Source organism: Zonotrichia albicollis, chromosome 5 (assembly GCF_047830755.1).
Source record: "Zonotrichia albicollis isolate bZonAlb1 chromosome 5, bZonAlb1.hap1, whole genome shotgun sequence".
Taxonomy (NCBI): Eukaryota; Metazoa; Chordata; class Aves; order Passeriformes; family Passerellidae; genus Zonotrichia; species Zonotrichia albicollis.
In genome coordinates this window covers 23,123,193-23,140,826 of record NC_133823.1, presented here as the reverse complement: position 1 = coordinate 23,140,826, position 17,634 = coordinate 23,123,193, and the positions used below count along the sequence as shown (strand labels likewise).

Below are 17,634 nucleotides of genomic sequence, written 5' to 3'. Positions count from 1 at the left end.
AAATTATCTTGACTGGGTTTCCAGTAGGATGATGAGCTAGAGTGAAGATACAAGTGACTAACTCCGGTGTGATGCCTACTTGGGATGGATTCCTGCCTTTCCCTCACTCCACTGTCTCTTACTCCTTCATGAGCCTGTTCCTTAGCCTTCCAGAAAACTTGGGGGGAAAAGGTGTGGTCTTATATTTATTCTGCATGGTTGTTGAGGGAAACTGGCTTATGGAGTTGTTTGATAATTGGAAGGGCTGGGTGGAGGTTGAAATACATGGCTGAAACAAGGACAGCCAGGACAGGAGAGGTAGAAAGACAAAAAAGGGAGATGGAATTGGAAAGGGGGAAAAAAGCTTTGCCTGTTTAGTGGAGGGAATATATTTGATCAGTTCAGCTGACTGGAACTGTGGTCCCTGTGTTTAACCTTAATTATTTCTTCTTCCACTCTCTCATCCTTTGGTCAGGCTCTTCCAATTAGAAAGGCCTTCACAGTAGGGAATGTGCATAATCATCTGAGTAAAGAGTGAGATGCTGTGGGAACACTGATGCAGTTAGTTTAGTAGGTGCAGCTCAAATCTTGGTAGCTGTTGGATTGTTTCCTCCATTTAAATGATTGTGGCTCTTTTTAGTGTGCATCATAGGAGTGATATTCTCTCTTGTTAAAGGAAATAGAACATATAGTTTTCCTAGGTAACCTGCACTTTGCGAAATGAGCAGAACCAACAGGTAGAGAACTTCCTGACTAGTGAAGCAGAAGCTGGGTGAAAAACACAAGTGGATTGGAGCAATGGTTGTTCCAAATATTTTGAGCATGTGCAGAACCAAGGCACAGGTACAGGGAGAAGCAGAGAGGCACAGGCCTCTTGTGTTTATCAGGTGGCAATCTTCAAAGCACCCCACCTCAGATTTAGGCTAATCAGATTTTTTAAGTCTAGTTCTTTGACATAATTTTGAAAATTAAATATTAATGACTTGCCACAACAGCTGCTGTCACAGTACAGGCTGGTACTGGGCTCTGTGCCTTTGGGCTTAAGCCTTCTAATAAATCACACAAGTATTTGCTGCCTTGCTGCTGCACACAGGGGATGAGGTGAAATATAAGTAGTGGCACTCCATACATGGAGTGACTTAAACTGTGCCTTTAGACATACCAAATAAAGTTAACTTAGTTCTTTGTGTACTTTCATTTTGGAAAAGACCTGTCCTTCCTGGTGCAGAGTTAGCAGGGAATGAGCTGTGGCAGCTGAGGCAACATTTGGCTTGAAGGGTGAGCTGCCAATAGCTGAGTGCCTCAGGGAAACACAGCCTAGTCAGTTCTGCCTTGGCATGGGGACAACCTCCAGCTAAAACTGAGGTTACTTCCCTCAGCAAGTAGGTGTTACTGCAGAATAAAATAAAAACAAAAAAAACCAAAACCAAAACAAAAGAATAACCTCTCTTTGTATAGGACATCATAATTACAAACCAGAGATTTATTTTTATGGAAGAATTATTCAAGGATCATGAAACAGAAAATAAGCCAGCTTGAGGATGTTGGAAAGAGTTACACCAGAAACATGGACATAAATGTAGCAAATTGTGGAAAACATGAAATTAGATGAAGTGCTCAATTTTCAGTCATGTATCACTAGGATAATTAGCAGCAATTAGGAAACAGCAGAATTTAGGGTATTAAGATTGAAGAGGAAATAAATACACTTTATATTTTTTTCTGAAGTACAAACTACTTGGAAAGCCCTCAATGTCCTCCATAGCATGGAGCTGTTCACGTATTAAGAAAGAGAAGCAGGGCTTGTGTGCTGTCATTGAAATTTAACACGGACAGTGAGGAAGGTCAGCCTGAAGTATCTGCAGCACTGGTTCCATGCATGGTTTATGCAGTGGTCCCCTCCCTTCAGTCCCCTCTCCAGTGTTACCATTTATGTGTCAGAATCCCACGGAACTGGTGTGCCAACTCCTCATCACCACTGACAAGAAGTACCAGCACTGCTTTGACAGGATCAGGCAGCAATTCCCATGACACTCAAAACAACTCAAATCCATGGGAATGCAAACAGGGCTGTCCCTGGGAACCTCATTTTTAGACACCTTCAGGTTAAATTCAATCAATCAGTGTGTCTGAAATTACATATACTTTACTTGCATATTTTATAGATTGATAGGATCCAATCTATAAACTCTAGGGAAAAAAAAATTTAAAATCTTACTCTATATAAATATTTATAAATGTTGCTTTATTCATAGAAAATTAGATTCTTTATTTTCCTTGAATTTATAGTGAGAGTGCCCTGCATAGACATTGTGTCTCTACACATAGAGTTGTAGACTCTTAGTAGAGCATTGCTGACATTAGCAAAGCTACTCCAATTTACATCAGCTGGGAATATGGTCCATAGGACCTAAGATACACTAGAAGATAATAAAGATTTCTTTCTCAAGCATTGTTTAGTGAATTCAGCCATTAAAACATGGGAACTAATTAACATCTCAATATTACATATTGAAATTTAAAATATTGTAAAAATAGCATGTTAAGCATATATGTTTAAACTTAATAGGATTGGCATTTGCTTTATGGCAGTTAAGCAAATCAGATTCTGCATAATATGGATAAATCTGCAGTTTTCACCAAGTTTGTGTACCTATGTCACACCTGCCATCAGCACCAAGGTATTTTTGTATCACTTGTCCATTCTGTGACATCTAGATTTCAGGCCACATGGCACAGTTCTCATGTATCTGAAAAGGTATTTTAAACCTACTGAAGCTAATAGGAATCCAGGCAGTTTATGAAAGGCATGACTAGGCTTCAAACAGATCCTAGGACTCAGACTATTGCACTCTTCATCTCAAAAGCAAGACGGACACAAATTCAAACTGAGTGAAGAAACCGTCCCTCTTCATGTTCTTATCCTTTTACTCGGCACTGAGCGTTTTTTCGAATAAATCCCGTTTTCTTGTCGGCAGGCAGCTCCATTCACGTGGCCAATGCTTTCACTGGCACCTTCTGGCTTAGAACTCTCCTCAGTGGTCTGAAACAGAAAGGACATCTCAGTGGAGGCACGTGTGTGTCTTCCACCCCCTGGACCTGGTTCCCATTGGGTAGCTCTGCCTGACTCTCTGTTATTGCCACAACTTCTTAGTTCTGAAAGAAATTGAACTGATTGTGTAAAAATGTCTGTAAGAGTAGGCTTGCACTCCAAATCTAGTAAAATCTAGATATATGGCAAATTACTCATCAGGTCTCTGCTTAACTTTCACAACCCATGGCAGATGAGCTATTGCATTCCCATTCCCCAGTGGAAAACCCACCAAGGGACAGCTCAGCAGACTTTCCTGTAGAGAGGGTGACATGTTTTTAAGGCTGTGAGAAATCATATGTGATTTATCCAGAGCTGGGGTTCAACCTAAGAAGTCCTAATTTGGATGTGTGTCAGCCATTCATACTAAAAGTGCTATGGTGGAAACAAAATCCTTGGAACTCTCTGAAAACCTGGACACCTTCCAGGCTGCAGGCTTGCTTAGAAAGCCAAATATCTTTCAGTGGCATGTAATACCAAGAACCAATAGCTGCTGACTGCAGTGCTCATGACTTTGTGTAGCCCAAAGTCTGGGTGGTGTTGTTTGCACACAAGCAGATAAGGCAGGTGGCTTGTCTCTAACATGTTGTTGGTCTGGATTACTCAGCTCTTTTCAGATTTACCCCAGTGAGACAGGACAAATCCTCTCATGTTTCTAGCAGTGAGTTACTCTCTGAGTTCAGTTTCAAGGCACAGAGCCATTCACACTACCAAAAATGAAGGCATGATCTACCAAAGTAATTTATACTTGCTTTGCCAAACACTTGTCTGAAAAAGAGTTAAAAAAATTAAAACATACTTTTCTTTTACACTGCACATTTGTAGATGCATTATTTTCTGTCTTCATTCCAGTGGCCTCTTCCAGTTCTGAAAAATAAAGTAATAAAAAAATACTAAATTAAAAAGAAGTGGAGGGAAGTAAGCATACCCTCAATTTAGTAGCTGCCTGAAGTTAAAAAAGTCAACTATTCCTCTGGGCATTTATCACACAGAAGAATAACTGAAGAGTGATGAATACTTCCTAAAACATTTTTGAGGCAATGTGATTAATCTGTCAAGACTGCCTACCTTGGGGGTATTTAGAGAAAATAATAAAATTAGCAACTTGACTGTAGCATGCGGTATCAGAGACACCTTTCAGAGTGGAATTCTGCCTTTTTCCAGCAGGTTAATGGAAGTCTAACTTTAGTTGTTCTATTCTCAGAGGATGGGAGCCTTTAATGTATAACAGGCTCCAAGAGCCCTCATGCTAACAGTATAACTGATGTTATTTTCCCCTGGGTTGGTCCTCAGGTAAAAAAAAAAAAATAGAGCCTGAAAACCTTCAGGCTCAATTTGAGTGAGATAATCAGGTTACAGTACTCTAGTTAAAAAATAAACAAAAAGAAAAAAAAGAAAAAGTAGAGCACATTATGGAAAGTTACACCAGTGTGTCTGCAGTGTCTTTCAGGCCTGCTCTGAATTTAATATATTCACTCCTTAACAAACAGCACATGTGACCAGAAATGAGTAATAACATTGAGTCTGTAAGAGAAAGGTTGAGGAGCAGGATTTTGTCTAAAAGTTTAGATGAAATACATATGGGGGTATTTGTATATATTTATAATAATTGGCATTAAGAATAGCAGTTTGATGAATGGTAAAAAATGCAGTTGATTACTTTCCCTTGCATGTAATGGCCTAGGCTGCGATGGTGTTTCATTGGGAAATAAACAAAGAAGAGATTCCTTGGAGCCCTAGAGCACACATACCTGTAAGAAGTGCATCAAGAGTCTCCACTGCATGTTTTGCATCTTCCATTGTGAAACACATTGGCGGTTTAAATTTTAAAATATTCCTGTAGGGTCCATCTGCACTAAGAAGGATTTGATGCTCTTTGAGTCTGTGGAAAGAGGAAACACCTGTGTTAGATACAGGTATAAAACTGTGTCCTGTCACTTCCTTCAAGCTAAGACAGATTTTGAAAGTTTTCTTTTTTTAGTATTATGTCACAAAAAACTACACAAAATGAAAATAAAATTAATGACTAACTGCTGGAAAATGTTAGGAGGGTTTGATCACTGCACACAGTCTTTAAGAGCTACTTACTTGTAAATAAGATGAAGGGCTTCAGCCGTGGCTGGTGTTCTCTTCTGCTTATCTTTCACCAGATCCACTCCAACAAACAATCCAACACCCCTGGAGTAGAAAAGAAAAGTACAGACAAATGAAATCCAGTGTCAGTAGCCCAAACCTCCTGCTGCAAATGCAATACCTGTTTCTAGCAACTGCAATTCCCTTCCCTGGGGCGCAAATGGGGGAAGGAGAATGGGAGAGGAGACTTTGTCTTTGGTCACCTTTTGGCAACTTCACACAACAAAATGGGATAACAGGTATTTATGGATAAATAAATTTACCTGGCTCATTAATGTTATGTGGCCTGATAAGAATGACAGAATAATCTTCTTTCATGCTTATCCTGAAAATCACAAGCCAGGGAGACAAAAAAAGAAGTACAAAACCCCTGCAACCCAACCTCTTTCCCTTAAAAAACCTGGAGGCAATTATCAACGGCAGTAACATGAGATGAGGAAAATCCATAGTAACATCTCTCAAGGAAATCCCAGAGATTTTAACAAGGTCTGCACGAGTACAACAGTGTGCTGACATCTTGGTTATTGCATGTGGATGGCTCTTTCTCCTGCTCTCCCAGAACTTTTTTAGTGGCTATGCTTGTAAGTAATTAAGCAGATAGATGGACAACTTTAAAAAAAATATATATATTGCCTTTCAATACCAGTTTTGGGCAGTCCATTTTAAAAGAGAGGAGTAGCAAAATCATGGCATGTTTCTGTGTTCCACTCACACCAAGTTTGCTGCTTTTTCTTCTCTGACATTGCTGTGATGCACCCACCTGATATCTCCCACTAAGGGATGCTTCTCCTTTTGCTCAGCCAGCAGCTCCAGGAGATAATTTCCTACACGTGTGGCATTCCCTTGGAGATCTTCTTTCTCTATTACATCCAGTACAGCCAAGCCAATGGCACAAGACACTGGATTGCCTCCAAACTGAAAGCAAAGACAAAACAAAACATGTCATCAAAATCCAAACCTATCAAAACAAAACATTAACCTGCGGGTATCCACGTTGTTTTCACTTGCCCTCTCCTGCTTGGCATGTCATGAGGAAAGCTCAGAAAGGTGGGGATTTCGTGGCATTCAGGCTGTGGAAAGCCATCCCCTACGTATGGACAAAGGAAGGGTCCCCTCTTCCCCTGCTCCAGGTTGCAGTAATTTGAAGTACTCAGGACTGAAGAATTCAGCTGATTGCACATGCATGCAAAATGCCCCTGGGAAGAGCAGTGGGTGGTAGATTTGATATCTTTTGATCCAGAGAGTATAAACTCCATTTGAAAGAGGGGAATTCATGGTTGCTGGGAAGAAGGCTGAGTCACAGGAGCAGAAATCAGGCTCAGTAAACGAGAAGACTGAACCTCTGTGGCATGCACACAGATGAAATATTTTCTGGTAAAGGGTCACTGTTTTGTTAGGTGTCAGTTGGAGAGCCAGGTCTGCCAGGTCATAAGCTCCACCAGCACGGAGCCTATCCTAGAAAATGGAATTTTACATAATCAACATTTCAAAGTGGGAAGAGGGAAAGAGACATAAGGAAGAATTTATCTGTATCGATATGAGCTGAGGTGCATGACCTGCCAGAGAGCTTGTGCTGGTCCATATGATGATGTAACACTTGATACAGAGCATATTTCAAAGCTTCTCCACTTGCTTTTAGATCTACACTGTGGTTGGCTCAAGCTCTTAGTAATGTGATGCAGTGATTGCTGCAGATGTTATCTGGATCACCTGGAGAACTTCTAACTGGTAAATGCAGACCAAAAGAAAAATAAAAAGGGCAAAGCTTCGCCTATGAACTTACTGTATTGAAATACTCCAGTCCAGAAGCACCAAAACCTTCAGCAATTTCCCTTGTTGTGACCACACAAGACATGGGGTGTCCATTGCCAATGGGCTTTCCCATGGTGACAATGTCAGGCACAAAGTCTTCACCTTGCAGCTGGAATGCCCAAAAATGCTTCCCAACTCTGCCAAAGCCAACCTGGACCTCATCAGCTATGAACACTCCACCTGCTGCACGCACATACCTGAGAACAAACACAACACCTTGAGAGTCTAGTGCTGCAGAACACAGGTAGGCAATCAAGGACAAGGCAGTCTGCATCACAGAAACTCTGCAGTGTGAGACCAAGTTAGGAAAAAAAGAAAGAATACAGTTACAGATATTTTATAGCTATGAAATTTTTAGTATGCTACATGATAAGAAAAAAAAAGAAATTTTAATGTCAAATAGGAGTACTGTAATGGTACTGTAGGATTATAACTGGTTTAACTTCATATTCCATCAAACTTATGGCTGAGGATTAAACATAGAAAAAGAATAGCAATTATCTAGCTAAAAATTAGCCAATATTCCATTAAAAAATTGAACTGAAATCATACTCTTCAATAAGCAGAAATGAACCACAGACAGCCAAGAACAGGAGAGGTTATAGCGGAATTGATTAGATAAGTCTATAGTGAAAAAAGCTATTTCTTTCTTTAATTTCCCCATTACACCCCTCTGAAGTGCTGTACGTACTCTGCCACTTTCTGGAAATAGCCCACAGGTGGAATTACTTGGCCTCCACAGCTCTGCATGGATTCAGCTATGAAGGCAGCAATCTACAAGAGACAAACTCGTGTGAGAGCTGTGTCCATCTACTTGGCCTTGGCAGAGACATCTAACAGTCTAGAAATAAATGTTTAAATGTGGGCCTTAATTTAATCACGCAATAGGCTGGACAACTGAGAGCTCTTGAAAACAGCTATGGCTAAAGGATTTATTAATTTTGTAATCAGAGTGCCCAAATCTGCAGTAGCCAGGGCCACCTTTGCAGCCTGATGGGAATGCAAGGATCTCCATTAATCCTTTGTGTTGAACTGGATGACACTTCCTGGTGTCAGTGGATGCTGGATTAGCTCCTGGGACCTACATAAATTTAGTTTAAAATGCCAGTTTACAGGACACACACAACAGTGTGTAGCATCTTCCCTATGAGGTTAATAAAGCTTGCAGGTTATGTGGGTTTTTGTTTAATCCTGAACACCAGGTGGAGGTGGGCGGCAGCTGACCTGTAAGATGACCTGTGGCTAGCCTTTGGGCACCCCTGCCTAATGCACATAACTACACAAATAACAAGTCAGCACGAGGCACTTGACAAAAGAAGAGAAAAATTCTACAGATGAAATAATTCCAGTTGCTAGGAATGAAAAAGAAAGTTATTTCAAGTCAGGAAGGGTAAGAACAGCAGATCAGACACACTGGAACATCAAAATTCGTTTCTTGTCAACAGCAGAGGTCTATGCAGGAGAGATTCAATATTACCCCAAGGTGTCAGCACAAGCCTGCTATTTAAGGGATTGCATCCCCACACCACTTGTGAACCCCTCCCTGAGCATCAAGAGGTCTCTGTGCTGGTGCAGTCTTCCTGGAAACAAGGCCGAGCAGTAACGTGCAAAGAGCCGCACGCTACGTGTGAGCACGCGGCCAAAGAGAGCGCGGCTTCCCACTGCCTGTGAGGCTTAGCCTTTAGCACAACTTGTCCTGCCACAGGTCTATGCCACCAAAACCTAAGAAATGTGCAAAAGAAAGGAAACAGGGGAAGAAAAAACAAAACTATCCGTTAGTAGAGAATAAAAAAGAAAAAAAGTTGATGAAGAAACTAAAAGAGGGGTGATGTAAGCCTGTTGGACTAGAAGGGAACATGCTCCAGTCTCCGCTGAAGTCTTCTGGGACTTCAGTGGGTTCTGGATCAAGCCCTACAAGTCTCAACACACTAATGCCATCATATAAAAGATTAACACACATTTTAGGTACACCTGTCCACTTTTATCAAGGTCATAGTGTGTATGAGTGAAAGTTTCACTTTTTTATATGACTTCAAAGTCAACTTAACCAAACAGGCTCAGAAATGTAGTATGGGGATTTTTTCCAATAGATTTTCTCCATGTCCTGGGTATTTTTATGTCTTTGCTAGAATTTGGGATGTAGTTTCTCAGCTGGCCTCAAACCTTTCCCTACTATATTAACAATCTACCATTTCAATGCATAAAATAAGAAATTTAACCGCTTTGATTGCATCTGCTTAAATACAACTGTATTATTGATCCTTTCATTGATGCCTAGAAAAATTATCATAAAGCATCAGATAGAAAAACGGCAGAGAACCATGATAGAAAAACGCAATTTTTAAGCAGAACCCATGATAGAAAAATGGTGGGAGAGGGAAGCACATGAAATTGGGAAAGAAACAAGTCCTTAGTTGTCTGTTACACACCCCCATGCCAAAATAAATAGGTGAAGCCTCAGCATTTCTAGAGCACAAAACACACACCTTGCGTCCATTCTTCTGCGTTTCTTCAATAATCTTTTTCACCTCTTCAGCATAAGCACTTGCTGGATCTGGGTGGTCTTCCCTGTATTTCCCTCTGTAGATATCTGGAGAAGGAGCCTGAAAAGACCAATTTATTTATTTGTTTTCATGAAGGCAATACTTCTATGAAACTTTTACTTTGTTTTCTATTATTGCACTTTATTGGCTTTTCATACAAATAGCTAATGAGTTAGTACAGCCTGAATTGCAGAAATGCTTACTGGAGCTTAAACTCAATCTGGGCCTGTCATGCCTAATCCAATATTAGTGAACACAGCTGTTGTAAGAACCATCATCTACCTCATCCACCTTTCAAGACTGTCCTTCCTCTCCCTCAAGACACAATAATGAGTGCCCATCCACCACCTTATTTCAGATTCTCGCAGAAGATCCCTTTCAGCAACTGGACAGTAGGGTTCTCCAGTCTGTCACTTCCCTCCTGGCATTTTAGTCATGGTACAAATCTGTGAGACATTCAAGCTTCTACAAATGGTGTTAGGAGCCTCTACAAATGGTGTTAGTCACTGTCTCAGTAACTGAGAGACAGAAAGTGGTGCAGAAAGGTGGATGCTACTTTGGCACTCTGGTTAACACAAGGAGGTCTAGACAGGAAAGGCCTGCTTGGTGTACATTTCTAGACAGAGAAAAATTTTTTGTCTTTTTAAGATGCACAAATTTGTCACTCCCTTAGACACTCAGGAGTCCTATAATCCAAGATGTGCAAACTTCTGCAATCTGCATTTCCAGTTTTGGAACTAGACTCAAAGTCCTGCATGTCTTTAACCAAACCAATGCAATGGATATTGGCTAATTTCATCAAACTGTGTAACTATACAATGCAGTGACTAAAAACCTGTAGCACAATGAAGGAAGTGTTCAGCCCCACAGCTGAGCACCTTCTTAGAAATCCAAAAGCAAACAATTTTGCTGTACTTATTCCAGTGAAATCAGCTGAGCATATGCATAGTAGCATCAGCAACACAGAATGAAAAATATTTACACTAGAAGTGGGTAATACAATATGCTGCAGAACAGGCAAAATTACAAAAAAAAAACCAAATCCAAAACAAAACATGCAACCAAACAAACAAAATTCCAACAACAAAACAAAACCACAAAAACCCCCAAAACAAACTAAAAACCGTACTTACCACATGCACATACTCCTTCTTGCTGTCCTTTCCCAGCTGATTAAATTTATAGGGGCTGATGTCGATCAGAGATGTAACATGGCCATGGTAAGCACTGTGTGAGTGTTAAATATCCAAGTCACTTTTCACCAAATGTATAGAAGAGCCGAATTTACAACTATGCCTATACATCATCCAGAACAGCAACCATATCTGCATCACAGCAGCATTGTTTGTGAAGGGATCTCGATTTAATTTTCTGTCTTTCCCTCAAAGACAACATGAAATTGCTGTTGACTTTAATTCACTAGCAAGACTGGAAACAGGATAAAACCAAGTGCCAACATGGGGACAGACCAAGATGATGTCTGGACTGCACTGATTTCCTAGAGCAGGAAGGGGGGTCCAGCTGCTTCATTTCCAGCCCACCCTGGCCAGCCCAAGCTTTGCAAACTAGACCCCACCACCACTGGGAAAACTCTCAGGAGTGTGCATGGCATGGAGAAGTGGGGACCTCATGCAGCAGCAGCCCATCACTGTCTGCCCTGAGGGCATTGCAGGTGAGAGGGTTTGGCAGAAGCCACTGTCAGGAAAAGGATTTTGTTGGAATATAAGTGTTTTATACTGCAGAGTATGCTAAAGCTGGTTACTATTGAAGCCAACTGATTTAGAAATGAGGGACTGCAGCCTTTTGAGCCTAAAGCATGTAGCATCTTTATTCAGGGAATAGTAAACACTTTTGTTCAGCCATAAATTTGAAGTGAATCAAACCTCAAACCAAAGATGTGTCATGATTTCTCAGTAGAACACACATAGGTTAGTATGCTGCTTAGAGGGACCTGAATATAGCTGAGTCAAACCAGCTTTGTGCTGCTCAGATGGACATGTGCCCTTGCATCTGCTCTGGCTGGACTTTCTAATCACAACCTGAGAAGAAAATAAAGCACTACAGCAACATCACCAAACCCACAGTTGCATCTAGGACAGGAAAACCATGAAATGTGGTCAGGCACCTACCCTGTGGCTGGCAGCCCTCCCAACACCTCCTGATTTTGCAGTCCCTTGGTTTTGTGTGCATACTTGTGTTCACTGAAGGAGAGCTGAGCATCATTGCAGCACTGCTGCAGAACTACAGGATCTTTCTTCTTGACCACTGAATATTTATTTGTGCAAAAAGAAACGTGTCCAGCAATGCGTGATGAAGAGAAAGCACTTTTTCCAGAGCAGCCCAGTAGCCAGACCACTCACTGCTTTTGAAATCAACATTTAAGTCTCTGGCATGAATTGCTCTGGGAGTCTGTGAGAAATGCCCTCTAACAGGTGCCTGACCTTCTGGGGTGACCGACAAGCTTATTTTTCAGAGATCTTCAAAACTTGTGTTTATCTAAACGTGAAAAAGGGATTTCCTGATCTGTTCTAATACAAAAGCAACAAGGCTTTTCTTTCAGCAGGCAGTGGAGCACAAACAGCAGGGGGTTGCTGCAAAGCTGCTTCTGAAGCAAAGGCAGGAGCTGCTGGCTGTGCTCACATAAGCTGCTCTGTGTACTCACTTTTCCAGGGTGATCACATCTTGATGCCCACGGTACTGCCGAGCCAGCCGCAGAGCAAGATCATTCGCTTCAGACCTGCATGGAAACAGACACAGCAGCAAAGCAGTGAGGGAGCACTTCCAACTAAAAGGGTATCCTCACAGAAGGCAAGGCATGGGACTCATGGATATAAGAAATCAACACAGCAGACTCTATTGCTCTACAGATTACACTGCTAAGGTTGAGACTATAAGTGCCATGTAAGGGGGCAAAGATAAAACAGCCCTTTGTAAAACAGCAAACAAAGAGATGCTTTCTTTCCCTCCCCCAGTTTGCCTGTAGATATTTACCTCCCCTTGGTACAAAGGAGGCCAATTTGCAGCTGAGAACACAGTGCAGTCCCTAACCCTCAAAAAGCCATGCTCCATCTCCCACAGTCCACAACTCCTTTCTCCCCAGTGCCTGCACCATCACAAATCTGTACCCTGGAAGAAGACTCAAGCTTCCAGCCTGATCTGTCACAGCTCCTCTGCTCACAGGCTGTCTGTTTTGGACATGTAAGTGATCACAGACTACCAATCTGCCTAAAGAGGACTAACTTGCTTCCAAGGTTATTTGTCAATTTACAGAAGGCATTCTTCAGTCTGTACATAACATTCACCAATTTGCAGAATTAATTTCCTCTTCTTGCTTTTTTCCCCCCACTTTTTTTTTTTTTTTGCATAGCATTCAGAAGGCCAGTTTCATGTTTTGGCTCTCTTGCTTGGAGCCATCACTCTAAATATGATGGCTGCAAATAGGAAGTAAGTTTCGATCAGTGCTGGATATATTTTTGTTGCAGGTTACTAAGTCCTCCTTCATAAGATTTAGACCAAGCTGTCCTGGGTGTCTGTCTCAAACAGGAGCAAAATAGTCATAAAGAACAGTCATTTAAAAAACCACAACTCAGACCTACCCAGAGTTAACAAAATAGCAAACAGAGAGTTTCTCAGGCAGGGTGGCTGTGAGTCGCTGTGCATACTGAACAAGGTTGTCATGCAGGAAGCGAGAGTTTGTGTTGAGCAGCTCCATCTGTTTTGTTGCAGCCTTTATCACGTATGGATGACTATGGCCCACTAAAGAAGAAAATTATTAGTTATTACTATCAAGCCAGTTCAGTCAATTACTGAACCACACAAGGATGTTCAGAGAAGACTGTGAACATCACCACATGGCAGAAATGTGTCTTGATCCCTACTGGAAATTGAGGAATAGAAGCAGTCTCCCAAGTCAAACTGCTTACCATGTGCAACGTTGTTGATGCAGTCTAAGTATTTTTCTCCTTTCTCATCAAACATATATTGGCCTTGAGCACGGACTATCTTCAGAGGGTCCTTGGCATAGAAAACTTTGCAGGAAGGCCTAAAATATAATAAACATAACACCATTTTAATTTTCACACTTTTTCTCCCTCCTTTGAGTGTTGAGGAGGTTGATTTTTTGCAGCTCTGGAGACAATTACCTCCTTCTGCAAAAAAAAGCTAAAAGCCTGTGAGTAATTCAGGTGGTGGTCAAGCAGGGGCTCCTGCTCACAGGGAAAACCCCTGCCTGGGGGCAGGCACAGTGGGAACAGAAGCTGGTCTTTAATAAGGGTGTTTTCAAAGCTTGATTCTGCCTGCAATTGATTTCACAGGAGAACAGTGTCTGCACGTCGTTCCAGGTCCTTATATGTCCTGCCGTGTTCCTGGGCTGCAGCTCTGCTTGTTTACATGCCTTACAGACATCCATGGCCAAATCACTCTCTGGGACTAAAGGAAGCTGTTAAGCACAGTTTTATACTATAGCCAAAAAACCCTTACGCAATGGAGGGCTGTAGCATATAGAGGTCACAGTCAGAAAAGAACAAACACTAATGCCTTGCAGGCTTTATTTTCAGAGGTGCTGAGCAGGTCCTAAAACCCTCACACTCTCACCCTGTTTACTTTGGATAAAAATCTTTAAAAGCAGCATTTTATAAGCATCGCAATCACAGTGACTTCCAGCAAAACTCAAACTCCTTATAAAATTCCCCAAAGTACTCTTTGAACACTCTTTTATTCCCCCTCCCCCCCCCCCCCCCCCCCGTTTCTTGGAGAATGTGCCAGCTATGTAATTATGTTGAATGACATTACTGAGCAGAAGGAAAGTCTTCTGAACATTTAGCAGTGTTTATATCAACTTGGATAAACACAGTTGTTTCCAGGTAAGTCTGAGAGTTATTGTTGGGTATACTGAGGTTATGAACTTGTAAATGTGACTCCTGCATAGTGAAGCAGTTTGCTTTCTTTCTCACAGCTTCTAGCCGTGATGCAAAGCCACACAATTTCCTGTGCTGCTGATACATTCTTTTTCTTGATCAGTGTCGGTCACAACCTCTGGCAGCTCCCTCAGTTAAACTCAGCTCAAGGAACAGCAACAGGTTCATTCAGCGGACACGGCTGTTTTGCAGGTGCACGCACAAAAACACCCCAACCCCGCGCAGCCTCATTTCACACACACACCTGGGTACCACATTCCGGCCGCTTGCTCTGATCTGTTGGAAAAGCGAATTTGATGGGCAGTGCTCTAATGACGGCATCCCTCCGCCCGCCTGGGGAACTCCGGGCGGCCCCGAGCCCTGGCAACCCAGAGGGATGGCAGCTCCTGTGTGTGCCCATGTCCCCCTCCCGCTGGGTCCGGAGGGGCTGCCCAGCGCTGGCAGCCCCCGGGCAGCGCCGGACGGGAGCTGTCACAAAGACAGACCTTCCTCCTCCTCCTCCTCCTCTCCCTCCCCTCTGCCCCGCTCCCGGTCCCGCCGCCGCCCCTACCCGATGTGCTTCCTCCGAAGGGCGAGGGTCTCCGCCTTGCTGTAGAGCTCCTCCATCCCGCCGGCAGACAGGCACGGCACGGCACGGAGAGCACCGTCCCTCCGTCCAAGCCGCCGAAGGGCTCCCCGCCTCTTATCCGGCCCCGGGCAAACCCCTCCTCCCGCCTCCCTCCCTCCCGCCTGCCCCGCCGGGACGGGACGGGACGGGGCAGGACGGGACGTCCCGTTCCGACCGCTCCCCCATCCCCATCCCCCTGGGCTTTCCTGTCGGGGGGACTCGTGTTTCCTCTTGAGCTGAGGCGGGCCAGCCGCGGGTGAGTCCTGTGCCTTGGAGCTGTGCTGGTTTTTAGGTTTTGTTTCTGTTTTTTCCTAGGAGTGCAGAGCAGCACAAATTGGCGGAACAACCGGCTCGGTGCGTGGGGACGGTCCGGCTCCCACTCGCGATCCTGCCATTCCTGCCATTCCTCGGTCATCCTTGTGGCCACGGCGCCACTGCCACAAACACGCGGGAGGGGGGTGAGGAACATAAAGCGGAATATTTAATCAAAATCAGGGCCATAATTCACTGTTCCTCTCTGCCTCATGTCCCCAAATCTGTTTGTAAGAGTAGGCTGAGGTATATATGCCCATCAAAGCCAGTGTCACCATTTCTGCATTTCTTAAAAAGTGAGGCAAATTAGTAAGATCTACAGCTTGCCAGGTTTTGTACGTGTACCTAAAGAGCCGTGGTGCTCAAGTACATTGGTTCACTCTTAGGTCCAGGCAATATCTAAATATACCTAGTCCTTGATCACTTTGTAACCACAGAAGCAAAAAAGAAGTGACTTGCTCGAATATGGTATTTCTGCATGGTTACATTGATAACCATTTCGCTGGACATCAAAGCCCACAGGAAAAAGAGGGGAGAATAAGACGAGGTTGGAGGGAGTGGAAGGAGGACAGAATTCCCATCAAGAGACATCACATTTCAAAACAGCGAAGAAGCTGCTGGTAGAGCACCTCGGATTCACCTTCTCGCTGCCAAGCACGCCCCGTCTCCTCTGGAGGCTGCGTGAGCAGACAGCACGAACACTCGCCCACAGCCCTGCTACCCCATCTGTAGCTCGTCTGTGCCACCTGCAGCACTGTGTTTGGAAGAGTTTGCAGAGAGCATATGTAAAGCCACACAATTTCCTGTGCTGATAATACTTCCTTTTACTTGATCAGTATCCAGCAAGTCATCCTAAATTCTGCATATTGAAGAAACACACTTCCTGATTTTTACTTTTTAAAATATCTCTGCCAGCAAGCCACCTTTCTGCTTCTCTGGACAGCACTTCTTTCCATCCAGTCATTTACTTGAGCTTCCTCAGTGTTAAATTTGAAGCTTTGACATTCTATACTCCTGCTCCATTGGAAACCTTGCCTCACTAGCCAACAGTAGCAGAAGTCATAGCAGCTCCACCTCTATATCCCAAGAGAGACAGCTGCTGCCTCTCTTCAGTGCCTTGTCCAGACAGAAAGACATAAAAAGACATAAAGGAATTGCCAAAACTGTCAGGTAGGGCAGTATTGTACAGGCAATGAGGAAATTCATTGATGGGTCCTCAAGAAGAGAACAGGCATTTAGATGTGCTAACATCCAAACAGAGCCAAGGCTAGAGTCTGTCAGGAATGCTCTCTGCAATGCTTTTCCCTTTTGCCTGCACCTCTGAAACCTGGGCAATGATATTCAGCATGGGGTGGATGCAGTTCAAGTTGTACTACTCCTTACGTACTGACTTAGCAGCAACCCTTGGTACCAGCACAGAAGGGCTGGGGCAGGCAGCATCCAAGCCTGTGAGTCCCAAAGCATTTCAGGAGAGATGGTTTTCCCACACGGGGCTGGTGCCTGCCCTCTATCGGTGTTGAGCACAGCCTTGTCCCTTCCTCCAGGGCTGCTGCCGATGCCAACACCAGAAAATCTCGGCTGTTTATGCTGATGTGCCTCGTCTTGCTCATGTGGAAACCCTGGGCCACAAACAGATTTAAGGTATATGCAAAATATTGAGCTGCTACTTTAGAAGCATGCACTGACAGCCTGGTATTAGGGCTTTTGTTTCAGGTTTAGCAAATGCAAGTCTGCCCACAGCTAACTTATAACAACAGCAAACCTCACCAGGAGACCTTGAAGTGGGAGATTGTTTCTCTGTTCCTTTAAAGCCTTTAAAGAAAGGGTCGTAACAATCAAGGAAATATCCCTCCCTCTTGGCTTATAATTCTTTCATGCTCTTTTGATACTATGAGCAGGAGCAAGCCTGCCAACTCTCACGTGTGGAGTCTGTCCCAAGATTAGCAGAGACCCTGACCCACACACAGGCCTCTGCAGCACCACTTGCCCTCACAATGCTATGCAGTAAATACTGCCAGTAAATACTTCATGATATATAGTAGGATTAAAACAGTTTTTTTTTTTCTTTTCCAAAATACTTGTGTTTTTGTAAAAAGCCAAAAATACAAACCAAAACATGCCGTTTACTCCATCCTGCTCTGTTTGTCTTATGAGCATTTTAATTTTCTTTCTTTCACGCTTGTTTATGGGCTTTGTCCTGGCATGGTACCAGAAATCAGCAGCCTGGCATCCTGTATGAAG

The 17,634-nt window shown here is 43.3% G+C and overlaps 2 protein-coding genes across 3 annotated transcripts in view; one reads left to right on the top strand and one right to left on the bottom strand.

Annotated features, from left to right (window-relative positions):
- LOC113458989 (oligosaccharyltransferase complex subunit OSTC) overlaps positions 1–17,634 on the top strand; it is a 56,484-nt gene that overhangs the window by 34,973 nt on the left and 3,877 nt on the right. Inside the window, exon 8 of one of the 2 annotated variants that reach the window (XM_074541062.1) lies at positions 15,397–17,034. The gene's annotated coding sequence lies outside the window, so the exon portion shown is untranslated. Of the gene's footprint in view, positions 1–14,512; positions 17,035–17,634 lie in introns of both variants that reach the window. The other variant, XM_074541061.1, reaches the window with a different exon arrangement.
- ETNPPL (ethanolamine-phosphate phospho-lyase) lies at positions 1,413–15,156 on the bottom strand. Its single transcript, XM_005484683.4, has 13 exons — positions 15,025–15,156; positions 13,482–13,600; positions 13,155–13,314; positions 12,221–12,295; positions 10,692–10,785; positions 9,502–9,618; positions 7,707–7,789; positions 6,987–7,212; positions 5,964–6,118; positions 5,159–5,248; positions 4,822–4,952; positions 3,870–3,937; positions 1,413–3,022 (listed from the first exon to the last, which is right to left on the bottom strand). Exons 1-13 carry the CDS (start codon positions 15,078–15,080, stop codon positions 2,891–2,893), a joined length of 1,506 nt encoding a protein of 501 aa, XP_005484740.1. The 5' UTR covers positions 15,081–15,156; the 3' UTR covers positions 1,413–2,890.